Source organism: Oryctolagus cuniculus, chromosome 19, assembly GCF_051225735.1.
Source record: "Oryctolagus cuniculus isolate XC-2025 breed Fujian yellow rabbit chromosome 19, ASM5122573v1, whole genome shotgun sequence".
NCBI lineage: Eukaryota > Metazoa > Chordata > Mammalia > Lagomorpha > Leporidae > Oryctolagus > Oryctolagus cuniculus.
The window spans coordinates 11,203,208-11,230,788 of NC_142885.1; the positions used below are offsets into that span (position 1 = coordinate 11,203,208).

At 52.7% G+C, this 27,581-nt stretch overlaps 1 protein-coding gene and 1 long non-coding RNA gene across 2 annotated transcripts; one reads left to right on the forward strand and one right to left on the reverse strand.

The window, feature by feature from the left end:
* Nucleotides 1–27,581, forward strand: YWHAG (tyrosine 3-monooxygenase/tryptophan 5-monooxygenase activation protein gamma). Its single transcript, XM_002711904.6, has 2 exons — nt 1–323; nt 24,298–27,581. The coding sequence occupies exons 1-2, from the start codon at nt 237–239 to the stop codon at nt 24,952–24,954; spliced, it is 744 nt and encodes a 247-aa protein (XP_002711950.1). The 5' UTR covers nt 1–236; the 3' UTR covers nt 24,955–27,581.
* On the reverse strand, nt 18,505–22,329 carry LOC149120345 (uncharacterized). Its single transcript, XR_016225842.1, has 2 exons — nt 22,106–22,329; nt 18,505–18,742 (listed from the first exon to the last, which is right to left on the reverse strand). It is a non-coding gene; the product is annotated as an uncharacterized LOC149120345 (long non-coding RNA).

The window sequence follows — 27,581 nt, forward strand, 5'->3', positions numbered from 1 at the left end:
GCAGGGGGTTGTCCGCCCGCGGCACGCACAGCAGCCGCAGCCGCCTCGCGCCCGGTCCCGCGGTCGCAGCTCGTGCCGCCTCCTCCTCGCCGCCGCCTCAGCCGCCGCCGCCGCCTCAGCCTCTCGCCTCGTGGGTCGGTCCTCCCGGCACACGGGCCCCAGCCGCGCCGCAGCCGCCCTCCGAGCCCCTTCAGGCCGCCCCGGTGTCCCCCTCCGGCCCGACCCAGCCCGCGAAGATGGTGGACCGCGAGCAACTGGTGCAGAAAGCCCGACTGGCCGAGCAGGCGGAGCGCTACGACGACATGGCCGCGGCCATGAAGAACGTGAGTGTCTCCTCCCCTCCCCCACGCTCCCCCGTCCCTCCGGGAGGGGGGCACGCGGTCAGCGGCGGGCAAGGCCCGGCGCGACGGCAGGGGAGGGGGCGGCCGCCCGGGGGCTGCGTCCCCGCGGGGGCTGCGGCGGGGACCCGGGTGGGGACGCGGCCTCGCCCGGGGGGCCCGGCGGCGCTGGGCGGGGTCTTGCGGGTCTGGTCTCCGGGTGTGCGGGGGGCCCTGCGCATCCTTTGTGCCCCACTTCCCCTCCTCCCCGCCGGGCGTGGGGGCGGGGGGCCGCATGGACGCCGTTCCTCTTTCTCTCCCTGGTGTCTGGGCGGCGCCTTCCCCGTCCGCTCGGCGGGTCTCCCGGGTGGCCACCCCCTCCCCAGCCCTTGGACCCTCCCCGGGGTGTGGGGGTTGGGGGGGGGGAGGAAGGTGCTCCGGAAAACCTGGGCTCCGCGGTGCAAAATCGAAACCTCCTGGCTCACGTTTTTCTTAACAAAAGGCTGTAGCTCCATGGCCCAAAGCGCATCCCCTGCCCTTTTTTTTGGGGGGGGGGGCGTTTGTCTCGCTGGCGTTTCCATTGATTGTTCTCAATATGTCATCTCCATTTTTTTCCCCTTGTGTTCTTGCATTGGAAAGGGTAGGTATCGCCCTGAAAATAAACGTTGAGAATTTAGCTCCCTGTTTCTTCTTTGAACACAGGCACGCGTCTGTTGAAATTCCTACAAGTTGAAAAAAAATATATAGAGATATAGGCACACAGTCCGTCTGATCTGATATTGCAAACAAAGCGGTGGTGGGAGGCAGGATCCAGGCGTTCCAGAAGGTTCTGCATTTGTCATATTGCAGAGAGCCTAGACTGGGTGGAGGCAGGGAGCACTTCGCGGCCAGGGGAGCGAGCCCTTGCTCAGGAATTCGCTCTGGGAGCCGCCGGAGCTTCCTGCCCCTCGCCCTGGAGGAGAGGCAGCGCCCGCTCAGCCCCGCGGTCTGGGCTGTGCGGGATGCGGGTCCCTGCCCCCGGCTGCACCATTTTGTCAGGAGCCCCAGCTCGCCCCGGCCCGCAGTGTGAATTCAGGGGAGGGGGGCTATTGCTGAAGGAGACGCAGGAAAACGGATGGTTTAGGGCTCCCACCGCCTTAGTATTTCACTTCCTGCCTTATGTAACAGGGTTAGAACGCCTCTCGGGCTGCGGTTTAAGGCTGCACCTTCAGAGCGGTGTGGGTTACGTTCATTCTTGAGCAGCAAGGTGACAAGGCTGGTCTGTTATCCTTGCTCCAGCTACAGATATTAACAAAAATTTTTTTATCCTGTTGAGGAAGGTCATTGTTCTGAAATTGGAGATGGTGCTGTTTTCATACATCCACAGAGTTGGTAGTTCTTAACGTTTTAATGCTCAGATAATGCAAGTCGCACTTTGAATATCTGCTCAACACTATTGGGAATATCTCCGGTTCGTGTCCTTTATTTAGGCTTTAATTCTGCCATGTTCCGAGTTTCACAGGAAGGCGAGTGACCTCGCACCTGTACCCATAGCAGCCCAGTGATGTCACGCACAATGACACAGAGGCTGCAGTGCACCTCGGAGCTGGGAGGAGTGTGCACTTGGCGTCTGTCCAAGGAGTGCAGAAGGTGGCTGAGGAGCCAGGTGGAGCTGAGCCCTTTATCCTCCCCCAGATAAGAACGGGTCCAGAAAACACGAATTTCCTTTTCCCTCAGACATGCAAACCCGCGACCCCTGGATATGCCTCACTCGTCTTCCCGTTTCCAGTTGTCTCAGGATCCATGAGATACTTTCATCTTTTTGAAGCATTGATCTCGCACATTTTAAAAATTGGGACAACAGCGGAATGAAAGAATTTTTAAAATAATACAGGATCACAGTGCAGGGGTGGAATGTGTACTCGGGTTTATTGCAAATAATTGGCAGGTTTTAATGAAAACCCTAAGAAACTGCGGCTTCCCACTGGGTTATTCTCAGGAAGCCGTAGGGAACGGAGACCTTTCAGGAAACATTTGACTTCAGGATTTGGGAAGCTGCTCTTTGCTTCCTCTCCTCGACAGAGCAGGGAGGAGAGAACCAATTGTAAAATCAGGGTTTTTTTTTTTTTTTTTTTTTCTTTTAAGATTTATTTATTTGAGAGGCAGAGAGAGGTCTTCCGTCACTGGTTCACTCTCCCAAATGGCTGCAACAGCCAGAGCCAGGAGCTTCTTCCTGGTCTCCCATGAGAATGCAGGGGCCCAAGCACTTGGGCCGTCCCCCAGTGCTTTCCCAGGCCATTAGCAAGGGAGCTGGATCGGAAGTGGAGCAGCCAGGACTTGAACCAGTGCTCAGGGGGATGCCAGCAGGCTTCACCCGGTGCACCACAGTGCTGGCCCCAACAAGGATGTTTTTTGAAAGCTATTTATGTTGACTTAGCAAGTAGGTTTCCCTCTGACTTCCTTTCCCCATCCGTGGAATGGGGCAATACCTGCCTGAATGGGTTACAGGATTACGTAAGGGACGCGGGAGCTGCGTCTGAAACTGTCCCTGCCCATGTGTCTAAGTCATCTGGAGCAGTTGGGCAGTGTGAAGGAAAACTCAGGTTTACCACCAAAGTGAGCTCTTTCCTAAGGCTGAAATCGGCATGGTGATAGAGGGGCTAAAATTTATCTGCATCTAGTGAAATAGCAGAGTGAATTGCACAGGTAGTTCCAAATGTTCATGGAAAATGGAAAGAAAAGATCAATTCTGGTGAGAAAATGTGAGGTTTGTGTGTGGCTTTTTCACAATGTGCATTTTCCATGAGCTCTTTGAAGACCCTTCGTATATACGATTTTTGGTACTAAAATAAACTCCTTTTCATTCCATTTTCCACGAACTTTCTCTTAAATTAAAATTTCACTTTCTAAAATTTTGGCTTGAACACGCGGTACCGCAAACATGTGTGGGGTCCGTGCCTTTTGAAAAGAGCTCACATGCGGGTGACCAGGATCGAAATAACGCACCAGACAGTGTTTTGAAAAGTGGAGAGTGGGTCTCCAGGACAAACGTTTGGTCTTGCCTTGAAGAGGAGGCAGGCACCTAGGCCTCCCTGTGTGCCACACGGTAGACGGTACAGTTCAGCCCCGGTTTCACTTTCCGTGGGTTGGGTTACCCCACGGTCCCCACCGCCTGTTACTATGAAGTGGAAAATCCCAGCAATACACAATGTATAAGTTTTAATTGACTTTCACTACAGTCTGTTGTAATTATTCTGTTCTATTGTTGTTACTCTCTTAATGGGCCTAATATTTTTAAGTAACACTTCATCAGAGGCATATATATATATATATACATAAAGAGAGAGAGAGAGGGGACACCAGTGTATGTGGTGTCCGGCACCCACTGGGGTCTTGGAGTATTAACACCCCCCACGCACACACGATGAGAGGGGACCGCTGTATTGTCTTGTCCTTTGGCTTTTGATGGCCTCTTTTGAGGTTAATATTCTAAGTAGGCTTCGGGTCCTTGCACCACTGGGAAGAGCTTCTGGACTAGTAATTTTCTTAAATTCCTGGGTTCAACAATTTTAACCTGGATGGGGGTATGTAGGGGCCAAGAGGCTGTCATAATTACAGAGTTTAAAAGTCTTCCTAGTAGAATCAAATTCGTATTATCTTAAATACTCCGTTTTTCCTGCCAACAGCCTCCAAGAGGCTCGATGAGAAGCCATCATCACCAGTGGGGTCGCAGCACCCCCAGCCCTGGAGGGGTGGAGCTCGGCCAGCCCCGGGTAGAGGTCATGTGCTTGAATGGTTCCCTCTGTGGACGGGAAGGGGCACACACAGCAGCTTGCTTTCTGTACGTTCTTGGTCACAGTTAACTGAAGTGGATGCTCAGTGTTTCTTGCTAATTATTATTTTTTTTAAATCTCATCTATTTTTTGAGTTAAAGTCGTTGCCGAGTGAGTGTGCATCCACACGGGTTCACTGCATACCCTGGGTAGGATTTCACCTCTGGTACTTGAGGAACCCTTATTTATTTATTAAGCCGAACGCTAAATTATTGAAAAGAGTGGAGAAGATAATTTTGTTTTAGTTGAGAGAAAAGTCCCGTAGCATCACATTAACACAAAGGTCACATAGTGTGAAATTGCAAGTTAGGATTGAGTGGTGCTTAGTGTGTTCACGGGGTCCACCTCTGGTTCAAGGCGTGGCCGGTTCAGGAAGGTGCCGGCAGCAGCTCGGGCGATGACCATTGTGTCATCCCTTTGTTTTCTAGCATCTGAACCTGAGCAGAAATTTGAAAAAGTCTTAGCTTTAGCTAGGTTTTGTATTACATTTCCATTTTTAAAAAGAAGCATTATATGAGGTTCACCCAAATAAATATGCAATTTACTGAAATCTGAGCCACACATTAGCCTCTGGATGTTAGGGAAATCTCCCGGGTGTTCTCAGCCCCAGGCTGGCTGTGAAGGATTGTTCCCCTGTGTGGTGGCCGTCCCCAGGGAACAGGGCCCGCCAGTGTGGGCACGCGCCGCCAGCGCGCTCCGCAGGCTGTCAGGAGCTGAGCAAGAGTACCCCCTTCCACCCCGCTCCCCCCAGCCTTGAGCGTCTGTCTGACAGAGTCCGCTGGTCAGAGGAGAAAAGAAGCAAGGCCCACTTACGTTTAGTAGTGCAAGAGACAAACACATTTCTAATGCATATAAACTGCTGTCTTCTGCCTTGTTTATTTTTAACGTATTTGAGAGGCCGGCAGATCCCACCCTCTGGTTTGCTCCCCAAGTAAATACCTGAAGCGGCTAGGGCTGGGCAGGCCAAAGCCAGCAGCCCAGTCCAAGCTTCCTGCAGGGGTGACAGGAATGCAGCTGCCTCCCAGGGTGTGCGTTGGCAGGAAGCTGGAATCGGCAGGCCAGAACTTCAACCCAGGCCTGCCTTTCTTTTATTACAGATGTTTCTTTTCTTTCTTTTTTTTTTTTAATTTTTTTTTTTGACAGGTAGAGTTATAGACAGAGAGAGAAAAAGGTCTTCCTTCCGTTGGTTCACTCCCCAAATGGCCGCCACGGCCGGCGCTGCGCTGATCCGAAGCCAGGAGCCAGGTGCCTCTTCCTGGTCTCCCATGGGGTGCAGGGCCCAAGCACTTGGGCCATCCTCCACTGCCCTCCCGGGCCACAGCAGAGAGCTGGCCTGGAAGAGGAGCAACCGGGACAGAACCCGGCGCCCATTTGGGATGCCGGTGCCCTCCAACCCAGGCCCTTCAATGTGCTGTATCAACCTGGACATGTCAAACAGCAGCCTAATCACCATACCAAATGCCTGCCTCTGCTGCACCCCCCCCCCCGCCCCTTTAAAGGTTATTTATTTGAAAGGCAGAGTTAGGGAGGGAGAGTGAGCCTCCATCTGCTGGTTCTGGACCGGGGGGGAAGCCAGGAGCCTATGCCTGCGCTGCAGTCTTGCCCTGAGCCGCCGCCTCTGCCTTCCCAGATGTGAGCAGGGAGCAGCCTGGACTCTGCTGGCACCCACGTGGGTGCTGGCGCTGCTGTCCACACACAGTCCACCCCAGCCCCCACCCTGCTGCCACTTCTAAGCTGTTTCTTAGTGGACCTGTCCATATTTATTTGTTACGTAGGTTATAAAGACTACTAAAACCAACTGCCCTATGGCCTTTCTTCTCATAGTAAATTTTCTGCTAGTGTCCCCAAATTCCATTTTTTTCTTTCTCAGGTGTCAACTATCATTTTGATTGATAACCAGACCATACCATCTTTTCTTAAAATTGGTATTTATAGGAATCTTTGAAATTCTGGTTTTACTAAACTAACTTAAAAAAATTTGAGTGGCAGAACACTAAATTACTTGAAAACTGATCCATAAAAAACCCCAAAAGGAAGCTCTAGTTTTTTTTTAAAAAAAGACTTATTTTATTTGAAAGGGTTACAGAGAGAGAGGTGTTCCATCTGCTGATTCACTCCCCAGATGGCTGCAGTGGTTGGTGCTGAGCCGATCAGGATCCAGGGGCTTCTTCCGGGTCTCCCACGTGGGTGCAGGGACCCAAGCTCTTGGGTCATCTTCCACTGCTTTCCCAGGCACATCAGCAGGGAGCTGAATCGGAGGTGGAGCAGCTGGGACTCAAATTGGGGTACATATGGGATGCCGGCGCTGCAGGCCAGGACTTTAACCCACTGCGGCACAGTGCCGGCCTTGAAAGTTTGCAATTTTAAGATAAATAGTTAAATAAGCGGTCTGACTCCAAGATTTTGCAGGAAACATAAGAATTAATAATAAGAATTAATAACTCGTAAAATCTTTGCTTGAATGGTTGATGCTCTAAGGCGCACTGGTGGCAGGATTTTCCCATCAGGGTGTGTCCCTGTGCCCCCCGCCCCAGGGGGGGGCGGGTTTTCCTTTGCCTGGGTTGTGTGTCACTCTGTGCCTCATAGTTAGATTGGTCACGGATACGGAGGAAAAAGTGTGTAGATTTTTAACAAGGCAGAGTTCCCCGGTAAACCGTTGGTGTCATCACTAGTCTTAGCCTCTCAGTCTGTGGAAAGATCTAAAAGCCAAACTTGGTGAGGAGGACCCAGGCACATGGCTCTTCCCTCTTAGAATGGGGTGTCCGAGCAGGGACTGTGACAGTGACAGCGGAGGCCAGCTGGACACGCAGGGGTGGGAGCTGAGGTCGCTTCACCCTCGCCTGCACTGGGGAGCGGCAGCTGCGGCGCCGGGCTGGCCTTTCAAAGGCCGACCTGTTCCGAGACGCTGTGGATCACTTTAAAAGTTCTTATTTTTATTTGGAAGACAGAGAAAGAGATAGAAATCTCCTGTCCACTGGTTGACTTCTCAGATGCCTGTGACAGCCGAGGCTGGACTAGGCCGGAGCCAGGAGACCAGGCCTCTGTCCGGGTCCCCCAGTCACTTGAGCCATCAGCTGCTGCCTCCCAGAGTGCACATTGGGAGGAACTTGGCATCGGGGGTGGAATGGGGACTCAAATTCAGGAACTGATATGGGATGTGGTGTCCTAACCCCGTGCCAGAGCCTGCCCGTTTCTGTTGCTGCTGTCGGTAGCCTGGCTGTAGGAGACATCGCCTGGCTGTAGGAGATGTCTCCTGGAGGTAGGAGACAGTAGCCTGGCTGTAGGAGACGTCGCCTGGCTGTAGGAGACGTCGCCTGGCTGTAGATGTCACCTGGAGGGCTGAAAGCACACGGGAGCAGCTTTGACTGCAGTGCTGCCGTGCACGGCTCCTCCCGTAGCCCTCGGCTGGAGTAGTGAGTGCCTTCTCAGTTGAGGCCCTGCCTAGCCTGGGCAGGCAGTGGTGGGCAGGCCCCGCTCTGCAGAATACCTGCATCTGTGTCCTGCGTCTGCGTTGTGTGTCCACTCTGTTGTGAGACCACATGGTTTTTTTTCCTGCTGGGTCGAAAAGATCACCTGATCCACAGGGCAAGGAGAGTGAGCAGGAAGGGCCAAGAGCAGTGGAAAAGGGCGTTCTGGGGCCAGGGGAGCCCGTGGGGACGAGTGAGGAGGGGAGGGAGTTCTCTGGAGTATCTTGGATTTGGGGGTGCTGTGCTCTTCTCACGGGATGTGGTTTTTGGGAGGTTGTCATCGGTGGGACTGAGCAGTGAAGCTACCCATGTGGCCTTTCGGATGCTGAAAATCAACGGCAGAAAATGCTCCAACGACTCAGTGTGATGCTGCCACACGGCTGTGTGCGTCTCGTCTCTGCAGGGTGTAGGCCGTCGTATCTTGCCTCTCTCTTCCTGACGGCCCCTCAGTCAGGTTTTCTGCTGTCAGTACTTGGCATTTTTAGTGGCTGAATAAATCATCTCTGGCCGGCACCGCGGCTCACTAGGCTAATCCTCTGCCTGCAGCACCAGCACCCCTGGTTCTAGTCCCAGTCGGGGTGCCGGATTCAGTCCCGGTTGCCCCTCTTCCAGGCCAGCTCTCTGCTGTGGCCCGGGAGTGCAGTGGAGGATGGCCCAAGTGCTTGGGCTCTGCACCCCATGGGAGACCAGGAGAAGCACCTGGCTCCTGCCATCGGATCAGTGTGGTGCGCCAGCCGCAGTGAGCCGGCCGCGGCGGCCATTGGAGGGTGAACCAACGGCAAAAGGAAGACCTTTCTCTCTGTCTCTCTCTCTCTCAGTGTCCACTCTGCCTGTCAAAAAAAAAAAAAAATTTATCTGTTGGGGGTGGTCTGTTGGGGGTGGTGCAGTCAGGATAAAGCCCTGGCCTGTAGTGCCATCATCCCATTTGGGCACCTGGCTGCTGCACTTCTGATGCAGTTCCCTCTTAATGGGCCTGGGAAAAGGGCAGAGGATGGCCCAAGTCTTTGGGCCCCTGCACCCACATGGGAGACCCAGAAGCAGCCCTGGGCTCCTGGCTTCAGATCTGCTCAGCTCATGCCATTGCAGCCATTTGGGGAGTGAAGCAGCAGATGGAAGAACTCTCTCTCTCTTTGTCTCTGTAGCTCTTCCAATTAATAAAAATTAAAAAATAGTTTTTATTTGATAGGCAGAATGACGGGAGAGGGAGAGATCTTCCATCCACAAGTTCACTCCCTAAATGGCCACAAAAGCCAGGGCTGGGCAGTGCCAAAGCCGGCGGCCAGGAACTCCATCCTGGTCTCTCCCACATGAGTGGCAGGGGCCCAACTACGCGGGCCATCATCCGTTGCCTTCCCAGGCACGTTAACAGGAAACAGGATCGGAAACAAAGCAGCTGGAACCTGAACCGTTGCAAGCTGTGGCTTAACCCGCTGCGCCACAACAGCGGCCCCTCTTGAAGTTTTGAAATGTTCAGTTGCTTAAGTGGGTGTTACACACGTACGCGTGAGTCCAGAGGGCGCGGGTGGCCCCGAGTTTGACGCCGGGGAGCTTTTCCCCCAGCCTCTGGCACTGCTGCTTTCTTGAGCTTGGTATGACTGTGCTTCAAACATGAACAATAAGCATGAGCAAGTGGTGTAAAACCCCCTTGTAGTCTGCTCCCCCATGTTTGCCATGGTGGCCGATCAACCTGGATACTTCAGGGCGATTTACTTTTTTGGGAGATGGCTTTGTTTCCATCAATTTGAAAGGCAGAGAGAGGGGCAGAGATCTTCCATGCCCTGGTTCACTCCCCACATGCCCACCACAGCCAGGGCTGGGCCAGACTAAAGCCAGGAGCCTGGAACTCCGTCTGGGTCTCCCGCGAGGGTGGCGGGGGTCTGAGCCCTTGAGCCACCATCTGCTGCCTCCAGGATGCAGCAGCAGGAAGCTGCGTCCCGGGCTGAGGGGGGCCTGCCTCAGTGGCGGCCGAGACCGTGCCAGCACGTCTGCTCCTCCGGAGATGGGTTCTGTCTGCCCAGAACCACCCCTCGCTTGTGGGAAATGCTGAATTCACCAGCAGAACTGGTTTCCATTCCCATCTGACAACGTCCAGGCATAGTGCAGAGAGCAGCTGATGTAACTTCCTCCAGTTGGCATCCGAGTGCTCCCGTGAAGGGGAGGCGGGAGTGGGGGGCAGGTGGCCGGCAGCCGTGGGCTGGGGGGCGGTGTTCAGTGCTGCCCAGTGTGACAGCAGAGCTGATACCTAGTTTCCAGGCTTTTGTTCGTTTCTTTCAAGTAATTTTTGCCTTTAGGGTGCTAGAAAGCAGGACGTTATTCTGTCTGTGGGTAAATAAGGTACGCCCGCAGTCTGGCCCCGTTGGAATCCATGTCCACTAGCATGGAGTGGAGCGACTTACCTGGTTGCCCACGGCAGTCCAGGTGGCTATGCCGCTCATTTATTTGTTTTTCATTTGGTGGTTGTGCTGAAGAACACTGGAGGTTTTTGGAACTTGATCCATTTATTTGGAAGGAAAAACAATGTAGAAGGCTTCAATCTGAGCTTTAGAGCAGATTGAGTTTTTAAGACTCGCATAAAATATATTTCTATTGACATTACTTTTTTCGAACCATGACACACAGATTTTCAGGAACTTAGGAATTGTAACTGGTTCTTATTTTGTGACTACTGTCTCTGTTGTTTTTTTTTTTATTTTATTTTTAGATTTATTTATTTGAAAGGTAGAAAGTTACAGAAAGGCAGAAGCAGAGAGAGGTCTTCCATCCGCTGGTTCACTCCCCAGTTGACCGCAGTGGTTGGAGCTGAGCTGATCAGAAGCAAGAAGCCAGGAGCTTCTTCCAGATCTCCCACGCGGGTGCAGGGGCCCAAGGACTTGGGCCATCTTCTGCTGCTTTCCCAGGCCATATCAGAGAGCTGGATGGGAAGTGGAGCAGCCGTGTCTTGAAGTGGTGCCCATATGGCATGCCAGCACTGCAGGCGGCAGCTTTACCTGCTATGCCAAGTACCGGCCCTGTCACTCTGTTTGTCATATAAATAGAAAGTCTTAAAAAGGAGTACTGGGCTGGTGCAGCGGATCACTAGGCTAATCCTCCGCCTGCGGCGCCGGCACCCCGGGTTCTAGTCCCAGTCAGGGCGCCGGATTCTGTCCTGGTTGCTCCTCTTCCAGTCCAGCTCTCTGCTGTGGCCCGGGAGGGCAGTGGAGGATGGCCCAAGTCCTTGGGCCCTGCACCCGCTTGAGAGACCAGGAGGAAGCACCTAGCTCCTGGCTTTGGATCGGCGCAGCACGCCGGCCGTAGCGGCCATTTGGGGGGTGAACCAATGGAAGGAAGACCTTTCTCTCTGTGTCTCTCACTGTCAAAAAATAAAAAAAATTTTAAAAAGGAGTACTGGTGATCTTTTAGCTGTTGTCTCATTAATTAATCTGTATTGATAAATTTCACTATATGTTCCAGTGTGTGCAAAGGCTTGGAAAAGCCCTTCAAACTACTGTATATTTAATAATTTTTTTTCCAATTATTTGACCTTGAAACAGGTACACAGTCTAGGTTTAAATACACTAGAACAAATTGGGGAGTGAACCAGCGGATGAAAGATATCTCTCTCTCTTTCTCTTTGCTTCTCTTTCTCTCTCTGTGTAACTCTGTCAAATAAATAAATAAATCTTTCATAAATAATAAATAAGTAAGCGCCCTAGAACAGATTTCCTTCAGAGCTGCCCTAAGACACATTACTCATTACAAGTGTAATCCGGTTTCTTCGAGAAAATGTCCTTTGACCCAATGATTGCAGTGTTCTTAAATTCATAGTGAGGGAGGATGCGGGGTTTTGGCCTGGGGAGTAAGGTCATAGTGTGATTGAGTCTCCCAGGTGCTCTCAGGAGCAGGAGAGGGAATACCTCACCTGGAAGAAACAAGCCTAGGAGAAAGGCCCTTTTTGTACACAAAAATATGGGGCATTGTGGCCTAGCAGGTTAAGCCCTGCCTGGGTCTCCTGCATCCCATGGTGGGCTGCCTGGGATTGAGACCTGCCTCTGCTTCCTGCTGAAGTGCGCCCTGGGAGGCAGCGGGGACAGCTCAAGTGCTGGGATCCCTGTCACTCACGGGAGACCCAGATGGAGTGCCTGACTCCTTGCCCCAGCCTGGTCCAGCCTCAGCTGTTACGGGCATTTACACGTTTGGAGAGTGGAGCGGTGGGTGGAAGCTCTTTCTGTCACTCTGCCTTTGAAATACATAAAACAACCAGGAAAAAAAAAAAAAGTGGCCAGCCTGTGGCGCAGTGGCTAAGATGCTGGTTGGGTTGCCTGCCTGCAGTACTGGAATACGGGTCCGGGTCCTGGCCCTGTTCTCATTCCTGCTGCTTGCTAGTGGGTGGTCAGGGAGGCAGCCCGTGATGGCTCAGGCAGTTCCACCCACGTGGAAGACGCATATGGATTCCTGGGCTCCTGGCTTTGGCCTGGCCCTGCCCCTGGCCACATGTGGGCATCTGAGAAGTGAACCAGTGCATGGGAAAATGTGCTTTCTCTCTTGTGTTTTATAATAACATGGTTTCTGGTGGGATTCACAGACTGGAGACTGGGTTGTGTCTTGGGAGGATTCAGTAAAGGTCAAAGGAGGTAGAGATGCTGACTTTGAATGTTTTGTGTAAAACGTTTTTGTAGACATTTGAATGTTTTGTCAGCATTCCAGGCAGGTGGAATAAAGCCGCCATCACAGAGGGCAGGTGTGGTGCTGAGGGGTGTTTCTTTTTTTTTTTTTTTAATTTATTTATTTTTTTATTTTTTGACAGGCAGAGTGGACAGTGAGAGAGAGAGACAAAGGTCTTCCTTTGCCGTTGGTTCACCCTCCAATGGCTGCCACAGCCAGGTGCTTCTCCTGGTCTCCCATGGGGTGCAGGGCCCAAGCACCTGGGCCATCCTCCACTGCACTCCCTGGCCACAGCAGAGAGCTGGCCTGGAAGAGGGGCAACCGGGACAGAATCCGGCGCTGCTGAGGGGTGTTTCTGAGCACCCGTGGGAATCTGTGTTCCACAGAGAATAGCGGGGTAGCCTCAGGGCGCAGTGCAGTCAGAGGAGGACGCTGGATTCACAGTGGGCATGGGGCGGTTCCCTAGAGAAACGGATGCCTGAGCAGTGTCCGTGCGTGGGTCTGGGAGGGACCTTGGGAAGGGCTGGAGGCAGAAATGCCCAGGTCCAGGGCGCAGGTTCACTCAGGGAGCGGTGTCTTTCGCGTGGTGCTGTCCCCTGTGAGTTGCACTCGGGGAGCTGCAGTGGTGCGTGTGTGAGGGATGAGCAGTAGATATGAAGGTGTTTAGGAGCTTATTCATGCAAGGCCTTGTGGAGTGTGGATTTTTTCTTACGCTGTGGAGAGTCATTTTGGACACCTGGGGAGAGTACAATCAGCAATGGGGAAATTGAGTCAGAGAGGGGCTGCTGCTGTGGCACAGCGGGTAAAGCCGCTTCCCGCAACACTGGCATCCCGTATGGGTGCCAGTTCAAGTCCCAGCTGCTCCACTTCCCATCCAGATCCGTGCTAATGCACTTGGGGAAGCAGCAGAAGATGGCCCAAGTCCTTTGGTCCCAGCACCCACACGAGAAACTCAGATGAAGCTCCTGGCATTGGCCTGGCCCAGGCCTGGCTGTTGTGGCCATTAGTGGGTGTCTCTCTCTCTCTAACTCTGCCTTTCAAATAAATAAATCTTTAACTTAAAAAAGAAAAAGGAATTGAGAGGACAGTGAGGCAGAGAGAGGGGCTGCTGAGTGGAGGGCCCGGGGGTCCCAGCTTACAGGAGGAGCGTCCGGACGAGCGCGGTGCGGCAGTACTGCGAGAGAGCACTGGACGTCTGGAGTTAGTGAGGAGGAGGGCACACGGTGGACAGACGCATGCAGTTCTGGTCACGGCCAGTTTGACGAGATTTACCTGGAGGCCATTTAACCCGGCTGCTGATTACTCTGGGAAAGGCATTAGCACAGCGCTTCCTGTAAACCCGTCAGTGAGCAAGCACGGGGAGAGGCCTGCCAGCAAGCAGAGCAGGCTGGTCTGCAGGCCTGGGGCAGGGTGGCCCTCCCCTGCTGGCTCTGACCTTGAGGGGAGCTGTCTGCAGATCCGTGGTGTTGAAGCCGGGTGTGACTGTCAGGACCCCCGAGGATGGCGTTGGTGAGCAGGGATCGGCTCGGATGCAGTGACGGGAGTGAAGGAGGGACTGCCAGGGGGCAGTGGTTGAAGAATGCCTCCAGGGTCAGGCCAGCGGTGAAGATCCTCTATGAATTAAGATTTAAGATGAGGAGCTGGCACCGTGGCTCCACTTATCTGCCTCCCTGCTAATGGCCTGGGAAAGCAGTGGAAGAGGGGGCCTTTCATTCATGTTGGAGACCAGATGAGGCTCCTGGCTTCAGCCTGGCCCATCGCTGCCCATTGTGGCCATTTAGGGAGTGAACCAGCAGGTGAAAGATCTCTCTCTCTGTCTCTAGCTGTGACTTTGAAATAATTAAGTGAATCTGAAAAAGATTTCAGTGGGACAGTTGATGACTCAGTGGTTGCAGTGCAGGTCGACAGGGGAAGGGTGGTGAGTGCGGTGTCTTCCTGGGGCCTGGATTTTGAAGGAGACAGGATGGGAGTGAACGGTGTGGTTTACTACACCTGAACTTGGACTGTGTGTTAATGTGGAGAGCGGATAGTGGGAAGGGAGAATACAGGAAACAGAATGATGGGGTCATGTGGAGAGGGAAGAAACAAGAGTTTTTGTTTCATTTTGTTTTTTCATTTTTAAGATTTTAAAATTTATTTGAGGGGCCGGTGTTGTGGTGTAACAGTTGATGGTGCCTCCGTCTGGGACGCCGGCGTCCGAACGGGTGCGGGATCGAGTCCCGGCTGCTCCACTTCCCATCCCAACTGTGCTAATGGCGCGGGAAGAGCAGGAAGGATGGCCCAGGGCTTGGGCCCCTGCACCCACGCGGAGACTCAGCCTCAGTTCTTGGCTTCAGCCTGGCCCTGGCTGTTGTGGCCATCAGGTGAACCAGCGGATGGAAGATACATCTATCTGTCTCTCCCCTCTCTTTCCCTCCTTCCTTCTCTCTCTCTCTCTCTCTCTCTCTCTCTCTCTCTCTCTCGAATTGTTTATTGGAAAGGCAGAAGTTAGAGAAAGGGAGAGACAGAGATTTTGCATCTGCTGGTTCATTCCTCAAGTGGCTGTGACTGCGTTGGCTGGACCAGGCCAAAACCAGGAGTTTCATCCTGGTCTCCCACGTGGGTGTAGGGGCCCAAGCACTTGGATCATCTTTAAGCCATTAGCAGGGAGCTGGATCAGAAGTGGAGTAGCCAGAAATAGACCTGGCACCCATGTGGGATGCTGGCGTCGCAGGCAGCGGCTTAATCCACCACGCCGGCCCCTGCATAACCCTGACTAACAGGGAGCTGGATCAGAAGTGGAGTAGCCAGAAATAGACCTGGCACCCATGTGGGATGCTGGCGTCGCAGGCAGCGGCTTAATCCACCACGCCGGCCCCTGCATAACCCTGACTTTGAAGTAAATAAAAATCCTGGCCAAAGCCAAGAGCCAGGAACTCTATCTAGCTCTCCGTGGGGGTGGCAGGAACCCAAGTACCTGCCATCATTTGCCGCCTCCTAGTTGCACTAGCAGGAAGCGAAATCTGAAGGTCATTGTATTCAGGACGTGAACCCACATTCCAGTATGGAATGCTGCTGTGCCATGACGCCCAGCCCTGGGGGACTGTGAGCGGTGTGGTCCCATGAGAAGTGCAGGCGGAGGAAGAGGGTGAGGGTTGTCAGTGCTGATGTGGAAAGCACACGCGTGGAAGGAATCCAAGTGTTGCGGGGCTCTGAACAGAGTGGTTTGCCTCCACGGTGGGGACACGTGCACCAGGTTACTCCTGGCCTGGGCACTGAGCCCTTGCTCTACCCAATAGGTTTTGTCTCAGCAAAGCTGTTTTTAGAAAACAGGTGCCCTACACAGCAGTTAACAGAGCAGCTTTCAAAGAAACCAGCTGGTTTAGCTGGTGGGAAAGTCTCCCCTTTCCCCCAAAGAAGTCAGATCCGTAATAAAGCTCGTAATCAGAAATATTGGCGCATTTGTTTCATGAGTCCTGTGTTGTGGATCCCAGGACCACGAGGCAGACTGGGGCCTGCTGGGGAGGAGTCAGAAGCCTGGGGTAGGGAGGGCTTCAGCTGTTTGAGCAGCGACCGTGGCCGCCCGCGGTAGGTGAGGTGCTGCGGTTGTGAATGGCTCCCGTGTGGGGGTGTAAATGCAGCCCTAGTGTGAAGGAGTCAGGAGTTGGAAGTGTCTGGAGCTGCACTCGGCCGCGCTCCGGGGGTGTGCAGAGCTTGACTTGGTGGGGTTGCGAGAGCGGAGTGCGTGTGTGGATCGCTGGGCAGAGTTGCCCCCAAGCTGGTGGGGTTGAGTGGTCCACAGTGAAAACCCCCCGAGGCCGGGGGCGTGAAACTCTGACCCTTTTTCGACATGGTGTTGCTATACCTGGCAATAGATAAAGCTTTTTGTTCTTTTTGGGAGGGGATGTTGAGAAATACCATCGTGCCCCAGACGACATAGGAATTTGTGTTAAGTCACAAGGGTAGGATTGAATGTAGGTGGTAGAGGTGTGTGCTCTGTTATGGTGAGCTTTCTCTGTTACGATAGGAATTCATCAAGCAGGTGAGGAAATCTTTAACTGCTGGTATGTGTCAAAGTATTCTGTAAACTGTAACATAGCGAAGCAATTTAGAACCTTTTTTTATTTATTTATTTGAAAGGCAGAGTTACAGAGAAGCAGAGAGAGAGGGGTCTTCCATCTGCTGGTTCACTCCCCAGATGACTGCAGCTACACCAGTCTGAAGCCAGGGGCCAGGAGATTCTTCCAGGTTTCCCAAGTAGGGCAGGGGTCCAAAGACTTGGGCCATCTTCTACTGCTTTCCCAGGCCATAGCAGAGAGCTGGATCCAAAGTGGAGCAGCTGGGACTTGAACTGGCACCCATATGAGATGCCGGCACTGCAGACCAGGGCTTTAACCTGTTGTGTCACAGCCCTGAGAGACCCCATTCTAATGGACACTCAAACACCCCAAAGAAAACCAGCCACTCCCTTCCCCTGTCCTAACTAGCCATGGACTTCTCTTGGTTTCTGTGGGTTGTTCTGGTGTTGCCTGTAACTGAAGTCATGCAGTATGTGATCTGTTATAATGGACTTTCGTGTGGCAAAATGTCTAAGGGCCATCCGTGTTGTGTGTATCAGCGATGCCTGAGTAACAGTCCTCCGTTTGGATAAGATGGCATTGCCTGATGGGTACTAACGTGTCCTATCTCACTGTTAGGCCTAATGCTGCTAGGGACATTTGCATACGAGGTTTTAGGTCTCTTTATTTGAAGTGCAGAAGACGACACCAAAAGAGCGAGGGAAAGCGGATTCGCTTTCAGAATGCCCGCCAGGGCCAGGCGAAAGCTGGGAGCCTGGAACTCCAGCCGGGGCTCCCGGGGTGCCTGCCAGCAGGAGGCGGGGTCAGAAGCAGAGGAGCTGGAACCTGGTTGCAGGCAGTCCAAGTGCCTGCTCACCCTGCTGTGCCACAGCGTCCTCCGCCGTCCTGGGTGTACCTAGAGTGGAGTTGCTGAGTCGTAGGATGCAGTGATGGCGTTCAGAGGGGTCGGGCCAGGTGCCTGAGGAAATCGACACTTAAGGGGATCTGAATCTTCGGTCAAAGTGTGGGAGTCAGACCCAGTAAATCTAGGTTCTGTGAGAGGAGAGTGCAGGCTACCAGCTGCTGGCTCACCCCCTGAACGTGGGGCTGGCCGGGGGCCGGGGGCTCCGGGGCAGGGACTGAGCTGCTGGAGCCGTCACTGCTGTCTGCAGGTCTGCACTGGTGCTGGGACTTGAACCCAGCAGGGTGGCAGCAGTGTGGACGTCCTAATTGCCATCTCTTAGAAATATTTTTCTTTTAAATTTATTTGCATTTTATTTGGAAAGCAGGGAGAGACAAGGATTTTCCATGTACTGATTCCCTCCCCAAATTGCCTCAACAACCAAGGCTGGACCAGGCAGAAGCTGGGAGCCAGGAACCCAGTCCAGGTCTCCCGGGTGGGTGGTGGGGATCTGAGTACTTGGGCCTTCAGCTGCTGCCTCCCAGGGTCTGTACCGGCAGGAAGCTGGAGTGGGGAGCAGGGCTGGAACGGAAGGCAGGCACTGTGGTGCGGTGTGCAGGCGTCCCACGCGGCGTCTTTAACCACGGTGTAGACCAAAGGCACCCCACTGTTAGCGGTTTCTACAGAGTTGTTGCACTGCCCCCCAAATCTTCTTTGTTCTGCCTGTTCTCCTAGATTTTGTTTTTTTTTGGATATGAACTCAAGTTTTTTCAGTGTAGAAATGTTCAGTTCTTTAAATCAATGTGTCATATATGTTCATTACTATAATTGTTATTTTGTAACTTTTATGTAAGATTTTACAAGATAGAAATATGTTTAAAATAAAGGCAGATTAACTTACATGCTATCTTGAAGAAATTAGCAGTTATATTTGTCTTATTTAGAAAATTGAAAAGCTGCGTTCACTGTGAGGTGTGGTTCTTGGTAAACTGAGGAAACTGAATGACCTGAGACTGCAAGACTGGGTCAGAGTGTCAGCTCTCCAGCACCTTGAGGGCTGCATCTTAGGTAGAAAAGGTTGTCCCTGTCTGCTCTCGGGAGAACAGCTGACACTAATTAATGTCAGATCCCTTAGCAGCTGGGGTTTGGGGAATTCTTTAGACTGTTGGTGAGAATAACATGGATCTTTAGACCGTGCTACGCATAGCTGTCTCTCTCGTATCATGTGTGAGTCACTGGAGGAGTTGAGAAGGAAGGCGGAAGAATACAGACTTACACTTAGGCACGTTCAGCAGCCATCACAGCCGCTTTCAGGACCCTATTTCAAAGTTGCATTCCTAGAAATAAATATTTATTTATTTAGTTATTTGAAAGTCAGAATTACATAGAGAAGGAGAGGCGGGGGGAGAGAGAGGTCTTCCATCTGCTGGTTCACTTCCCAATTGGACGCAGTGGCCGGAGCTGTGCTGATCCGAAGCTGGAAGCCAGGAGCTTCTTCCAGGTCTCCCATGCAGGTGCCAAGGACTTGGGCCATCTTCTACTGCTTTTCCCAGGCCACAGCAGAGAGCTGGATTGGAAGTGGAGCAGCGGGTCTCGAACCGTCACCCATATGGGATGCCAGCCCTTGTTTGTTTTTTAAAAGGTCTGTTTTATTTACTTGAAAGGCATAGTTGGAGAGACACAGAGAGAGAGATCTTACATTTGCTGATTCACTCCCCAAATGGCTGAAATGTCCGGGGCTGGGCCAGGCCTGAGTTAGGAGCTTCATCCAAGTCTCCCACGTGGGTGCAGGGGCCCAAGCACTTGGGCCATCTTCTACTGCTTTCCCAGCTGCATTAGCAGGGAGCAGGATCAGAAGTGGAGCAATCTGGACCTGAACCAGCACTCATATGGAATGCTAGCTAGCATTGTACATGGTGGCTTGACCCATTACGCCACAATGCCAGCCCCTATTTTGTCCTTTTTTTTTTTTTTTTTAATCTTTTGTCCTTTTTAAAAGCTAGATGGTTGGGGCCGGCATTGTGGTAGCGAGCAAGGCTGCCTCCTGTGACACTGGTACATCTCATGGGCACAGGTTCCAGTCCCAGCTGCTCTACATCTTAATTTTTTAAACAGCATTTGGTAATGACAATTTTTTTAAAAAATTAATTAATTAACTTGAGAGGTAGAGTTACAGACAGAGGGAGAGACTGAGAGAAAGGTCTTGCATCTGTTGATTCATTCCCCAAATGGCCCCAGTGGCCAGAGCTGGGCTGATCTGAAGCAAGGAGCCAGGAGATTCTTCCAAGTTTCACATGTGGTTGCAGGGGCCCAAGCACTTGGGCCATCCCCTACTGCTTTCCCAGGCCGTAGCAGAGAGTTGGATGGTGGAAGGAGCAGCTGGGACAGAGCCGGTGGCCATGTGGGATGCCAGCACCGCGGGTAGAGGCTTAGCCCACTGTGCCACAGCACCGGCCCCTTTGGCTGGTCTACTTTCCAGCTCACTCCTGACGTGCCTGAGAAGGCACTGGAGAATGGCCCAAGTGCTTGGACCTCTGCCACCCACATAGGAGACCCAGAGGAAGCTCCGGGCTTCTGTCTGGCCCGGCTCTGGCTGTTGCAGCCACCTGGGGGGTGAACCAGCAGATGGAGGATCTTTCATTTTATGTAACTCTGCCGTTTAAGTAATAATATACATCTTTTTTTTTTTTTTTTTTTTTTTGACAGGCAGAGTGGACAGTGAGAGAGAGAGACAGAGAGAGAAAGGTCTTCCTTTGCCGCTGGTTCACCCTCCAATGGCCGCCGCTGCAGCCGGCGCACCGCGCTGATCCTGGCAGGAGCCAGGAGCCAGGTGCTTTTCCTGGTCTCCCATGGGGTGCAGGGCCCAAGCACCTGGGCCATCCTCCACTGCACTCCCTGGCCATAGCAGAGAGCTGGCCTGGAAGAGGGGCAACCGGGACAGAATCCGGCGCCCCAACCGGGACTAGAACCCGGTGTGCCGGCGCCGCAAGGTGGAGGATTAGCCTATTGAGCCACGGCGCCGGCTTACATCTTTTAGAAAAATAAAACTAGTATGGTTGATGGGATGGGGCAGTGTTTAATGTAGTTGGGACACCCACATCCCGTATCAGAGTGCCTGGGTTGAGCTCCTGCCCCTGCTCCCAGCGCAAGCCTCCCACTCATGTGCGCCAGACGGCAGTACTCACGGCTCAGATACTTGGGTCCCTGTCACCCATGGGGAGACCGAGATGGAGTTCCCTGTTCCTGGTTTTGTCTTGGCCCAGCGCTGGCTGCTGCAGGCAGTTGAGGAGTGAACCAGCAAAGGGGATATCTTTGTCTTTTTCTCTCAGGCTTTCAAATAAATAATAATTTAAAAGAAAACTGTTATGGTTGAGATCTCAACATAAAAAATCAGATTAGTTCTCATATAAAACTCCTGAGTCACAGGTTTCAGGAAAACTGGTTTTTTAAGCAGTCTTTTAAATGTTTTATTTATTTGAAAGGCAGAGTGACAGATGGAGAGGTAGCGAGGTGGAGAGAGATCTTCCTTCCATGAGTTCACTCCCCAAATGGCCACAGCCGACTGCTAGGTCTGGGCCAGGCTGAAGCCAGCAACCAGAAATTCCCCCTGGGTCTCCCACGTGGACCCGAGTACCGGGGCAGCCGGGACTCGGACCTGTGCTGCAGTGTGGGGTGCCTGCAAGCAGCGGTTTAACCCACTGTGCCACAGTGCCAAATGCTGGCCCTGTAAGCAGGCTCTGTGGAGCTGATGGCTCTCCCCTCTAACTTAGTTCCTCCCTGGCAGAGACTGTCTGGGTCTGTTCCAAATGCGGTTGAGTTACTGTATCTAAAGGTGATAGTGGCCTTTCATAACCGCCTTGTGTTCAGTGTGTCGGCGCAAGCAGGCACACTGGACGGACAAGCCCATTGCTGCCTCGGGCCTCTGCGGCCACACTGCACTTGGCAGCAGGAGGAGACCTAACGGTGTCGTGTTCTCGTGAGGTCACTCCGGCTTTAAATAGTCCATAGTTCTTGAAATAAGGACAGCATGATCGAGGGGAAAGGCTAGAACTCGACCCCCGTGCCTTCCGCCGAGCTCTCCCTGCGCTGGGGACAGTAACTAGATCGCCGCCGCCTGTCGGCTGCACGGAATGGAGGCCAGATCATGTCCTGTGCCTGCCTTCAAACCCCGTCTGGGCCACTGTTTCCAGGCCAGACGGTGCGAAGTGCAGAAGCTGGGAAGCTTGAGCACTCGGCACGGCACGAGAGGGTGACGTGGAGGAGGGCAGCGGGCCGGGAGATGCTAGCAGGAGATGCGGAGGCCAAGGAAGAGGGTTCACGGTGCTCTCGTTGCTACAGCTCTGTGCGGATCCACCCTGTCTGTGCCTTGTGAAAGGGGGAGATCCCTGCTTTACAGATAAGCTGGAGGCCCTGAGCAGTGAAATGGCTTGTCCACGGTCACTCAGCACCCGGCAGAACTGGTGGGGTGAGGCGTGGGGGCCGTGGAGGAGCTGGGCACAAGGTGGAGGCTGCCTCCTGACTCAGCAGGGCTGGGAGGGGGAAGCAGCTCCTTCCTGGTGTCCTGCTGCCCTGACCCTTGTTCCCGCCCACTCTGCAGTCTGTCACACTCAGACCGCGTCCGGTAGAAGGTCCGTTCGGTATCCTGTAGCGTTCTAGCAGAGTCAGGAAGATGAAGCAGAAGGTTAACTTGAAAGTGTATGCATAGGCTTAGAAAATATTTGAGTATATACCATCTTCTGGGTACTGTGAGAATTGGTAAGCAAAGCAAAGGCAAAGAATGAGTTGCTTGAAAGAAACTGATCTGGTTTGTGTATTTACTTAATTATCTCTGAGTAGCTAGATAACATTTGAGTTAGTGACTGAGTGAGTTAGTGAGTTAGTCACTAAGCCTGCCCCTCTCCCCTTTATACAAGTGGAATAGAAATTGTACCTGGCTCAAACATGTGGGGACACTTGTTTGTCTCTCAGCCCCCCAGAAGAGTTCAGTATGTCCTGTGGATTCTGTGTCCTGACGCTCCACATCTGCAGAGATGGAATTCATGGGGCAGGCAGCCTGTGCAGTCCCTTGGCGACTCCTGGACTTGAATCCGAGCTGCGCGTCCACTTCCAGCTCCCTAAGAGAAGGCTCCAGTGCTCGGTCCCTGCACCCACGTGGCAGATTGAGTTCCAGGCTCCTGGCTTAGGCCTGGGCCAGCCCCAGCTGTTGAACATTTGGGGAGTGACCAGCAAATGGGATCTCTTTGTCCTTTCCATGTCTCCATCTTTCAAATAAAACGCAAATTAAAAAATCTTGAAGTTGATTTTGGTGCAGAGATTCTGCTTCCACGCCCATGCTTTCCTCCTGCGGTAATAGACATCTCCATGGATAATTTGAAGGCCCCTGGGGTGCGGGAGATGCTGAGGTTTGATCACGTAGGGAACAGTGAGGGCTCAAGGGAGCAAGCAGCACGCGTAACTCCATCTAACTAAGAGAGGGAGAGCAGGTGGGGAAGGAATGAATTCATAGACGGCCGCCTGCTAGCCTGGCCGGGCAGGCATGCGCAGAAGCCTGCTGTTGGTCGCCCTGGTGACCCTGGAGCGCAGGTGTCGAGATGACGAGGCTTGGGGAAGTATCTGGTTTTCTGTAAGAGCCGTTCTTTCTGTTCAGAGCCGTCTGGAATTGTTGATGTTGTGACTTAGCTGTTGGCATAGACAAAACAGAAACCAGACAGATAGTAGTAGGTGCCCCCAGGACAGTGGAATCAAACAAGAGCTCCGTCCTTTCTGTAAAACTGTCATGAGGTTGTCAGGCACGCACTAGAATGTGTGTGATTGGGTGTCATAGAAATCAGGCACAGGAAATGCGACGCTGATGACAGTTTGGTAGGAAATGCTGGTGTGGGAAGAAGCCCCGCTCAGCTCAGAAGTGCTTCACCCACCTCACCACTTTGCATTTCTGATTGTATTCAGGCAGACGCTGCCCCAACAGTGGTCGGCCTGAATCCCATAACCCCATACTCCAATTGTGATTTCCTTTCTGAGGCAGTTTTTTTTTTTTGGGGGGGGGGGGGATTTATTTATTTGAAGGGCAGAGATACAGAGAGAGAGAGGTCTTCCATCTGTTGGTTCACTCCCCAGATGGCTGCAATGGCCGGAGCTGGGTCGATCTGAAGCCAGGAGCCTGGAGTTTCTTCTGGGTCTCCCACATGGGTGTAGGGACTCAAGGAGTTGGGCCATCTTTGGCTGCCTTCCCAGGCACCTTAGCAGAGAGTTGGATTGGAAGTGGAGCAGCCAGGAATTGAACTGGCACTCATGGGATGCCGACACTGCAGGCAGCGGTTTTACTCACCATCCCACAGTGCCAACCCTTCTTTTTTTTTTTTTAAGACTCACTTATTTGAGAGGCAGAATTACAGAAAGAGGGAGAGACAGCGAGGTCTTCCATCTGCTGGTTCACGCCTGAAATAGCCGCGATGCCTTCTTGTGCAGGTGCAGGGGCCCCAAAACTTGGGCATCTTCCACTGCTTTCCACTCTGTCCCACCACATGGGCTGCCAGCATCGTAGGTGGAGGCTTAACCTCTACACCACAGCGCTGGTCCCCTTCTCTGAGGTTTGTAATGCATGTGGTCTTAGCATTCAGGCAGAAAGCCTCGGTGTTTCTCAGAAGTCAGGTTGGAGTTGACTCCATGCAGGTTAACCCAGAATGGATGGGACTGTAGTGGACAGGGCAGGCGGAGGGAGCAAACGTTCTGCTTTCATTAAAAAACAAAAAAAAAAAACAAAAAAAACAAACCATTGCTGAGGTATGTAAACCACATGTACTTTAAATCTGTAGCACTGGTGTGTGTGTTTTGTTACATGAGGAAGCTGTTGGCCTTTTGCGCTTAGGGTGGAAATTTGACTTGTCCTGAGAACCCAACTTGACAGCATGTGGCACGCCTGGGTCCTTTTGCTGGGAGGAAGCTGAGCTTCACCTTCTGGGTTGCTCGCCCACTTCGTCCGTGCCGACACCCACGGGGCATGAGTCTCTCTCTGGGTTGACAGCAGTCGGGCGTTAGAGCTGCGGTACCTGAGTGGCAGAGATGAGATGAGCCCAGCCGAGACGCCCTGTGCCGTAACGGCGCTCTCTTTCCTCCCCACAGGTGACGGAGCTGAACGAGCCGCTGTCCAATGAAGAGCGGAACCTCCTGTCGGTGGCGTACAAGAACGTGGTGGGGGCGCGCCGCTCCTCCTGGCGGGTCATCAGCAGCATCGAGCAGAAGACGTCCGCCGACGGCAACGAGAAGAAGATTGAGATGGTGCGCGCCTACCGGGAGAAGATTGAGAAGGAGCTGGAGGCCGTGTGCCAGGACGTGCTGGGCCTGCTGGACAACTACCTGATCAAGAACTGCAGCGAGACCCAGTACGAGAGCAAAGTGTTCTACCTGAAGATGAAAGGGGACTACTACCGCTACCTGGCCGAGGTGGCCACCGGCGAGAAGCGGGCCAGCGTGGTGGAGTCCTCCGAGAAGGCCTACAGCGAAGCCCACGAGATCAGCAAGGAGCACATGCAGCCCACTCACCCCATCCGGCTAGGCCTGGCCCTCAACTACTCCGTGTTCTACTACGAGATCCAGAACGCGCCGGAGCAGGCCTGCCACCTGGCCAAGACGGCCTTCGACGACGCCATCGCCGAGCTCGACACGCTGAACGAGGACTCCTACAAGGACTCCACCCTCATCATGCAGCTGCTCCGTGACAACCTCACGCTCTGGACAAGCGACCAGCAGGACGACGACGGCGGGGAAGGCAACAACTAGGCCCGGGGGACTGGCAGCGCACGCGACGCTACTACTGCAGTCTTTATTTTTTTCCCATGAGTCGGGGGTCGGGTGGGGGAGGGAAAGGGAGGGCTGACCTTCCCAGGGAGAAACCCACGACCTGTCCTGTCTTTGATCGCCTCTTTGACATTTTTGCCAAAATACCACAAGTGGAAAGTCAGACTAGCTGTGTGGTATCGGAATAGCAGCCTCGCACGGGCACACGGACCGCTCTGTAGGTGAATGCGAGTGGAGCCGTCGTCTTTACTTTAACTTATTGCTAGGTGATAGGGTTTGCAGGTGAGAAGAAAACGCAAGTGGAGTGGCCCTCGTTCAGCACGTTCTGTGGTTCCAGTGAGGACTTTTCTGTACATACGCTCTTGTCTTGAGTTTCCGGTACTTTCCATCTCATCTCTCGGAGCTGTGTTTTTTCAGGGTGTGCTCTGCCTACCAGACACGGGACAGTCTGAACCCCAATCGCACAGACCCAGAACATGCGGTGTGTGCATCCTGATGGTTTAGGTTTCGCAGGTCTCAGATTAGTTGGCAGTATTAACACTAAATTTCCGTTTACAGTATTCTGCATTGCAGCCATGTGCAACATCAAGCCATTGATCGCGTGTTCTTTGCTGGTTAGTTTGGCTTTACATCCTTGTTCAGCCTTACCCAGGTTGGTTTTGCTGTTTATCTGTCTCCTAGGCCCAAAGACTTGGCCTGAGGAGAATCAAAGCTACGTTAGATTTGGCAACAGGTGCTCGGCAGGTGGCTGTGGGTTTTTTTCTTTTTTCTTCTTTTTTTTTGTCCTTTCCTCTGAACTTAGATCTACCCCCCAAAAATTATTAATCATTTTAATAGAAGCGCTAAACACCACAAAAATAGAGAAAAATTCAGGTCTGTATGTCATTTCTCGTGTTGGGATTTTCAGAGAAGGTCCTGCTCTCGCAGCTGTTGCCACCTCTGTCTCGAGACGGCACCACAGGCTCACCTCGCGCCGAGTCTCCCGCAGTGCCCGGCCGCCGGGTGAGGAGCCCGGGGCTGCTTTCCAGAAGGCTGGTGGTGCAGTGGGTGAGAGGTCACTGGCAGGAGCTCCGGTCAGTTCAGTGTTCTTTGAGGTTTCGGGAGCCTTACCCACGTCAGTTTCCCCTCCCTCTCCCCGAAAAACTCCGTCCGCAGGTGATGGTTGTAGGAAGGGAAGCAGTGGACCGGGGGTGGACGATGGGCTTGGAGCCGAGGATTGTGACGTCCACGCATGGGGGTTCTTCAGAAAGTCCATGGAAAATGCGTTGTCTTTTTAATTCCGTTTTTCCCGCACACTTGTTGAAACACTCTCCCATGCAACTCCAATTTTAACCAGTTGTTTTTCTCTTTTTAATGAACGCAGGGAAGTTTGGCGATTCCCTCTTAGCGCGGTCAGCGCACGTGGTGGAAGTGAAGGAAATCATTGCTCTCTCCGGAAATGGGGTTTGAGTTAGCGTCAGGCCCCTCACCCTCGTCCTGGGTAACTGCCTGTAAACACGGCTGTTGCATGTGTGTTGTTTGTTTCTAAACCCGTAACCGGGAGCTCCCGAGAGAGGTGAGGCGACACCAGACCTGCCCTGGTCTCTGACTTAGGCAGGGAGAGGGCTGAGGGTGCCGGAGGGGAGGCTGGCGGATGCCTGCGCGGGTGGCAGAGCTGAGCTCCCCGCGAGGCGCTTGTTTACGAGCTAGCGCACACCCCCCAACACTACACTTGGGCACCGCACAGCTTAGCCGGCGCACCGCCCCGCGGCCCCTCCTCCGCGCAGACTGGGGAGGGGCGTAGGCGGGGCTCCTGCAGCGTCGGAAAGGATTTCCTGGAATTACAGAACCTGTCCTGCCTTTGAGTTTCAGCTTTGGCTCTGGCTGCTCTGTAGACTGACGCGAGACAGAACCACACCCGAGGGCTGGAAGCGAAGAGGGGCTGGGAGACTGGATGTGTAAGCGGCTTGAACGGTTTCTTTCCTTTTCTTTATTTTTAAAGAAATGCACTTGCCTATGATACTGTCTCTCCAGTGAAATGATCACTCCTCCATTACTCTCTTGATACAATATTGTGCATGCTAGTGTTGTATTTCTATACAGTAGCTTGAAATTTATTAACTTATACTGTAGGTGTTATGTATTCCTATGACAAAAAGAAAATTAAGTCTTCAAAATTTTTTTAAAGTTTTTTTTTTTTTTTTAATTTAATTTTTCCTTTTTGGGGGTAAAGTTTGCTCTACCCAATAGTGACCGTAACCACTTGATCTGTTTTGGATGTTGCTATAGTGACATGCAGTTATATATTTTGTTTTTAGGGGGGGGGGACAAAAGAAACACCAGTGTTAGCTTAATCTCAATGTCTGGTGTTCGTCACGGTGAAACTATAATTATTGCAGTGTAGGAGAACGGCGCGGACGTTCTCTGGATGAGCCTTTGTGCTTTTTGTCATGTTATGCAGTGAACTATTTTTAAGGTCTAATCAGTGATGATTTTTCCAACTCCGTGTTTCTCTAAGGAATTATTTCCCACACGGACCATTCTTAGCAGTTTTCCTCAGTGATGGAATATCATGAATGTGAGTCATTATGTAGCTGTCGTACATTGAGCAAATAAACTTACAGATCTGA